The following is a 7,855-nucleotide window of genomic DNA, read 5'->3' on the forward strand; positions in this document are numbered from 1 at the left end:
ATAAGTAAGAGGAAGAGAGATGAAGATGGTGTCTCTTTTTGATTGTGGAGAAGAATGGCAATGCATTGAAGAGTTTTGAAGAGTGGGGAGTGAGGAGATATATACAAAAATTATTTTTATTTATTTATTTAAATTAATATCTCTCTCTCCCCATCTTAACTGTAAACTTGATGTGGGAAGGGAACTTATCTACCCGGCTCTGCCACTTATCTGCTGTGTGACCTTGGTCAAGCCACTTAACTTCTCTGTGTATCAGTGATCTTATCTGTAAAGTGGGAATTAAGTCCATGAGCTCCATGAGGGAAAACCTGCTTACCTTGTATCTACCCCAGTGCTTAGAACAGTGCTTGGCAAACACCTTAACACTTACAAATACCATAATTATTATTATTATTACCAACTCTGTTCTATCATACTCTCCTGCACACTTAGGACTGGTTTCTATATGTAGTAAGTGCTCAATGAATAACATTGATAGATTGATTTCTACCAAGAAAAGTGAAAGGTAATATTAATAATAAAAATGATGGTATTTGTTAAGTGCTTACTATGTGCCTAGCACTGTTCTAAGCACTGGGGGAGATACAGGGTAAGCAGGTTGTCCCATATGGGGCTCACAGTCTTAATCCCCATTTTACAGATGAGGTAACTGAAGCACAGAGAAGTTAAGTAACTTACCCAAAGTCATACTGCTGACAAATGGCAGGGCCAGGATTAGAACCCATAACCTCTGACTCCAAAGCCCATGCTCTTTCCACTAAGCCACGCTGCTTCTCTGAGAGACGAAATAATACTCATCATCATCGTGGGTATGTATTGCTTACTATGTGCAGACAACTGTGCTAAACGTTTGGAAGAGTACAACATAACAGACTTGTTAGATACATTCCCTGGTTACATGGAACTTACAGTCCAGACTTGATGCCCTCCAATTCCAGCTCCCTGTTCTTTCCACCTGAAAGAGCTGCACATCCTCTTTTTAAATTTTTTTAATTTAACATTCTGATCTGTGACCTTTCTGGAATAGTGGACATCTAGAGCAAGAAGTGACCACAATAGCTCTCTTGGACCAAGCCCTCGGGCTTCAAACAAGTGAATGTCTAAATGGGTTTGCCCAACCTCTAGGGGTATAGAGAGGGGAGGCAGAATCTCTTCAGATTCAGATGACCCGATTTCAAATCCCATCTCTGCCACTTGTCAGTTGTGTGAACTTTGGCAAGTTGCTTTACTTCTGTGTACCTCAGTTCCCTCATCTACAAAATGGGGATTCAATAACTTTTAATAATAATAAAATAATGATGGCATTTGTTAAGTGCTTACTATGTGCCAAGCACTGTTCTAAGCACTGGGGTAGATACAGAGTAATCAGGTTGTCCCACGTGGGGCTCCCAATTTCAATCCCCATTTTTCAGATGAGGTAACTGAGGCACAGAGAAGTTAAGTGGCTTGGCCCCAGGACACAAAGCAGGCAAGGGCAGAGCCGGGTTTAGAACCCAAATCCTCTGACTCCTAACCCCTTGCTTTTTCCACTAAGCCATGCTGCTTTCTCCCTCTTACTCAGACTGTGAGCCACCTATGGGACGTGATTATTTTGAATCTACCCCAGTGCTTGGTACACTGCTTAAGTAAGTGCCTAACAAATGCCACAATTATTATTTATTATTCACCCCCACTACCTGGACAGCTTGGATCTCCAAGGCAATGCCATTACAACCTCTGCTCCTCACCCACTTCTTTCTCACACCACCTCCCATGTTTCTGAGCAGAGCCTCCCCCCATAGACCTTTGACCTTGGCAGCAAGGTTTCACCAGCCAACACCAACTCCAGCCCCGATCCAGGTACCCAGACTATTTAGTTTTTAATGAAATTTGTTATGTGTTTACTATGTGCCAGGTACTGTCCTACATGCCCTGCAGAAACGTTCTGGGCATGTCACTCTCCTTCTTAAAAACCTCCGTGGTTGCCTATCAACCTCCCCACAAAACAAAAACTTCTCACTCTAGGCTTCAAGGCTCTCCATCACCTTGCCCCCTCCTACTTCACCTCCCTTCTCTCTTTCTACTGCCCACCCCACACGCTCCGCTCCTCTGTCGCCCACCTCCTCATCGATCCCCATTCTCGCCTATTCCGCCATGGTCCTGGAACGCCCTGCCTCCTCATCTCCGCCAAACTAATTCTCTTCCCCTCTTCAAAACCCTACTTAAAGCTCACCTCCTCCAAGAAGCCTTCCCAGACTGACCTCCCCTTTTCCCTCTGCTCCCTCTACCACCCCCTTCACCTCTCCGCAGCTAAACCCTCTTCTCCCCCCTTTCCGTCTGCTCCTCCCCCTCTCCTGTCCCCTCCCCTCAGCACTGTACTCTTCCGCTCAACTGTATATATCTTCATTACCCTATTTATTTTGTTAATGAGATGTACATCACCTTGATTCTATTTATTTACTATCGTTGAATGAGATGTTCTTCCCCTTGATTCTGTTTATTGCCATTGTTCTTGTCTGTCTGTCTCTCCCAGTTAGACTGTAAGCCCGTTAAAGGACAGGGACTGTCTCTATCTGTTACCGATTTGTACATTCCAAGCGTTTAGTACAGTGCTCTGCACATAGTAAGCGCTCAATAAATACTATTGAATGAATACTAAACACTGGGGTAGATAGAAGACAATCAGGTTAGATACAGTCTCTGTCCCACTCGAGGATCATGGTCCAAGTCAATCAGAGGAGGATTCAATCCCCATATTGCAGATGAGAAAACCGAGGTACTGAGAAGTTAGGTGACTTGCCCGAGGTCACTCAGCAGAAAAGTCTCGGAGCAGAAAAGTGGCGGAGATGAGTTTAGAAACCAAGTACTCTGACTCTAGAAACTAAGTACTCTGACTCCCAGGCCCATGCTCTTTCCCTAGGCTACGCTGCTTCCTGACATCCAAGATGGAGCACCGGAGAAGGTAGGGCAGGATAAGCACACTCCCTGGTATCCAATCTGGGGATTGAAATTCATCCTGGAACAGGTGAAGTGGGGTTCTTCTAGAAACAGTTAGAGGCAGTTGTAGGGGCACAGCCTCTCTGAAATGCCTGGAGGGGGTTCCCAGCCCCCCACAAATCACCCAACAGCACCCTGGGACAGTGGACGCTTGCATGACTGTTGGATACTCAAACTGTCCCCTTGATTTGACCCAGCACTCTCTGTTCTGAGTTTAATTATGAGGCAGAGCAGGGTCTCTATGTGGATGTGAGGGGCAAGGGGATGGTGACTATGGTTATTCATTGATTCAGGTTCTGCACTCACCAGGAGACGTGCAGTGTTGGGTTCGTCTGGGGGCTGTGCTGATCTGGGTTGGCCTCCTTTCCTCTTACAGTTCAAGGATGCTCACTGCGGGGAGGGGTCACTCTCCATATAGCCCTCAGACTCAGACCGCCTGGTGCTCAAGAGGATCTGAGGGACAAGAAAAAGGGGGCTGCTGGTGAGATTGAAGACAGATCTGTTGGTCCGTTAGAATGTCTGGTTCCAGGGCAGTGAGACAAGGGCCTCTGGGAAAGAGACTTTATTGTTCCCTCCCAGCCTGGGGGACAGGGACTTATGGAGGTTCATTTAGGAAGGGCAGAGCTGAGGATGCCAGTGTACATCCTTGGGGACCCTGGTGATTTTGTTTCCGTGGAGATAAAAAAAAAGATATTAACTGAGGGCTGTAGAGAGAGACTGAGGGCTGTGGAGAGAGGCTCTTAAAGCAAAAACAGGCCTAGGATAAATTTTTGATTATACTTCCACTGGGGAAGGTACCACCACTTAACAAAGCAGCTTAGAGGTGTGGTCTTCTCTGCTATTTTCATTGTAGTCCCAACTGTGTATGTAAAACACACCTGAGATGTTTGACTGTGCATTTTGTCTGTGCAAGTGTACAATGACATAAATGTTGGAGCCAAATAGTGGTCAAAATTGCAGCAACAGTGGTAACAGTTGCCATAGTATTTATTCATTCGTTCATTCAGTTGTATTGATTGATCGCTTATGGTGTGCAAAGCATGGTACTAAGCGCTTGGGAGAGCACAATATAACAGTAGACACATTTCTGGCCCACAGCGAGTAACTGCATTAATTAAGTGCCCACTGGGTACAATACATTTTACTAAGTGTTTTGGGGAGTACAGTACAACCAAAGTCACAGTGAGCTTACAGTCTAGTAGTAGTAATGGCATTTAATGAGAGCCCACTGCCTTCAACACTGAGGCATTTACAAATTGATCAGGCCGGATACAGTTCTTGTCCCACATGACACTCACAGTCTGTAAGTAGGAGGGAGAACAGTTATTGAAGCCCAAAGAAAGTTAAGTCACTCGACCAAGGTCACAAAACAGGCAAGTGGTGGATCTGGATTTTAGAATTCAGGTCCTTCTGATTTCCAGGGCCTTGCTCTATTCACTAGGTCACTCTGCTTCTCTGTGGAAGCAGCTTCCTACTGACATCAGTTTCAAAAAAACAACCATTCAGGCCACGTTTCCCCTCCCCTCAAGAACCTCCAAAGGTTGCCCATCTGCATTTGCCTCAAACAGGAACTCCCTTCCATTGGCTTTAAAGCACTCAATCACCTTGCTCTTTCCTACCTTACCTCGCTGCTCTCATACTACAACCCCGCCCACACACTTCGCTCTCTAATGCCAACCTTCTCACTGTACCTCAAACTCAGCTTTCTCACTGCTGACCACTGGCCCACGTCCTGCCTCTGGCCTGGAATGCCTTCCCTCCTCGTATCAGACAATTACTCTCCCCACTTTAAATGCCTTATTGAAGGCACATCTCCTCCAAAGAGCCTTCCCTGACTAAGCCTTCTTTTCCTTTAACTCCCTTCTGCATCACTCTGACTTACTCCCTTTATTCACCGCCCCCGCCCCATCCCAGCCCCACAGCATTTCTGTACATAGCTCTAGTTTATTTATTTATATAAATGTTGGTCTCCCGCTCTAGGCTGTAAGCTCTTTGTGGGCAGGGAATGTGTCTGTTGTATTGTTATATTGTACTCTCCCAAGTGCTTAGTACAGTGCTTTACACATAGTAAGTGCTCAATAAATACGATTGACTGACTGACATGCAACCAATAATGTCAGACTGAAATAGAGAACATTGGTTTCAATTTCAACAAATATTGATTATTCTAGTAATCTAGATCTTTTTTCCCTCTCCGTCTTAGCACTTGTGGATATATGTCTATTCAATTTTTATTTTATCCAGTGGCATTTACTGAGCACCTACTGAGTGCCTATTGAATACTTTGTACAAAAAGAGAACCAGGAGAATGCAAAATGTTCTGTCTACACAAAGGAGTGTAGAGTTTAATGAATCCATCAATTAGATTGATATCATTGATTTGATTCATGAATATGTCGCAGATTGTTTATTCTGATTCCACTATCGGTATCTATCTTCCGTCAACGCTTCTTGTAGGCAGAGACTTTGTCTCATCCTTCCGTTGTACTTTCCTGACCACAGTGTTTTACACTCACAGGGAACTCAATAAATCCCTTTCTTACTACTATTACTATACTACTACTGTTATTACTACTGCTACTGCTATTACTGCTACTACTACTAGTATTACTACTAATACCTAAGAGAAACAGCATGGCCTAGTATACAGAGCATGGGCCTGGGAGTCAGAAAGAATCCAGGTTCGAATCCTACACACTAGTCTACTGTGTGACCTTGGGCAAGTCACTTCACTTCTCCATGCCTCCGTTACCTTATCCCTAAAATGGGGATTGAGACTGTGAGCCTGATGTGGGATGGGGACTATGTCCAATCTGAGTGGAGTGATTTCCCCCTTCATAGTTGTTCAGTGAATACAATTGACTTGCTGATTCACTGATTGAGAGGAGAAGGGAATTAGCAGTGGCTGGAAAGTTATGCAATTAGTGTTAAGTCAATGGGTAGGGACACCTCTCTGCATATTAGAAGTTCTTGGCATTAGAATGAACCGTTTATGCTGAACCCAGGACCCTGCCCAGGGTGGCCTTCATGTCCCAGTTTCTCAGGCTGTAGATGAGGGGTTTCAGGTTTGGGGGCACCACCATGTAGAACACGGACACCAGCAGGTCCAGCGTTGATGGGGAGGCAGAGGGAGGTGTTAAGTAGGCAAAGGAGCCTGTAGTGATAAAAAGAGTGAAAACGACCAGGCGGGGCAGGCAGGTGGAGAAAGCTTTGGACCGCCCATCTGACGATGGCATCCTTAGCACAGCCAAGAAGATGTGAATGTAAGAAAGGACTACGAATCCAAAGGAGAAGAAACCGGAGGCGGCCCTCATGGCAATGCTTATGTCTTCGGCCACATGTTTCTCAGAACAAGAGATCTTCAGTAAGGAGTGTATGTCACAGAAAAACTGTTGGACCTCATGGGAATCACAGAAAGGCAGGGAGGATACCCCAGTGGAGAACACAACCCCAAGCAGCCCCCCACTGAACCATGAGGTGACCACCATCTTTACACAGGCCCCTCGGCCCATGACGACCTCGTTGCGCAGGGGGCTGCAGATGGCCACGTAGCGGTCATAGGGCATCACCGTGAAGACAAACATCTCTGAGGCAGCAAACAGAATCACTAGCAAGACCTGGAAGACACAGCCCAGGAAGGAGATGGATCTGTTTTGGGACATAGAGTTGAGGATGGACTTGGGAACGGTGACAGAGATGAGGCAGAGGTCGAGGATGGACAGGTTCCTGAGGAAGAAGTACATGGGGGTGTGGAGGTGCCGGTCGAGAGTGGTGATGGTGACAACGAGGAGATTTCTTGTCAGGGCCGCCAGGTAGACCAGGAGGACCAGTGCAGTGTGGACCAGCTGCAGCTCCCGGACCTCTGAGAAACCCAGGAGCAGGAATCTGGTCACCGAGGTGTGATTGTTCATCTTCTGGAGCCTTCCAATGTTACCTGCTGAGGGAGGAAGAAGAAAGATACCCAAGATCTCTTAATTAGTATATTGGTTTTTAGAATACCCTATTCAAAGATTTGGGGCCACTTGCCATTTGCGTAGTAACTCTCATGAGAGAAGTGGCTGAAAGATGGAAAAACTGATGATGAAGGATGATGGAGGAAAATGAAGGTTGGACGATGGTGGAAGATGGAGGATAGGGAGTGATGGATGGCAGAGGACAATGGATATTGGAGGATGAAGGAGAATGATGGAGGATGCAAGACAGTAATGGGGAATAAAGGAGGATGACAAGATAGATGGATATTGGAGGATGAAGGAGAATTATGAAGGTTGATGGAGGACGATGAAGAATAATGGAGGATGATAGGATGATGGAGAATAATGGAGGATGACAGAGGACGATAGAGAACAATGGGAGAAGACAGAGGACGATGGTGAATAATGAGGAATGACAGAAGACAGTGGAGAATAATGGAGGATGACAGAGGATAACAGACGATGATGGATGAGGGAGGAGGATGGAGGATGATGGAAAATAATGGAGGATGAAGGAGAACAGTGGAGAATGACGGCAGTTCTAACTTGGACTGTGAGTTTCATGTGGGACAGGGATTGTGTCCAACCTCATTAGCAATGGGGACTCATGAACTGATATTGGGCAACGGTTCCTCTCCTAAGTGGTTAATGGAGAAAGCCTCCAGGCAGAATATGTGTTTTTCCTGCTACTCTCCCCTCACTCCAACCTGTACAAGTTAAACTTAGGCAGCTCTGCATATTAAAACTCTATGCAAAACTGATTTGGAAGACCTGTTTGGCCTCTTCCCAGCTACACTCAGTTGCACTGAAGCAACGTTTTTTTCTCTTAAACCATCCTGCAGAGCAGGGCAAACCCTTAAAGGAATCCTAGTTCCCTAGGTCCCTTTAAATGACTGCCAGGCAAT

General features: G+C 45.8%; 1 protein-coding gene across 1 annotated transcript; it reads right to left on the reverse strand.

Moving 5' to 3' along the window:
- Window positions 1–5,966: 5,966 nt before the first annotated feature.
- LOC100079909 (olfactory receptor 14A2-like) lies at window positions 5,967–6,887 on the reverse strand. The gene has a single exon (XM_029057145.1). It carries the CDS (start codon window positions 6,885–6,887, stop codon window positions 5,967–5,969), a length of 921 nt encoding a protein of 306 aa, XP_028912978.1.
- Window positions 6,888–7,855: the final 968 nt, after the last annotated feature.

The sequence above is a fragment of the Ornithorhynchus anatinus genome, unplaced genomic scaffold (assembly GCF_004115215.2).
Source record: "Ornithorhynchus anatinus isolate Pmale09 unplaced genomic scaffold, mOrnAna1.pri.v4 scaffold_344_arrow_ctg1, whole genome shotgun sequence".
NCBI lineage: Eukaryota > Metazoa > Chordata > Mammalia > Monotremata > Ornithorhynchidae > Ornithorhynchus > Ornithorhynchus anatinus.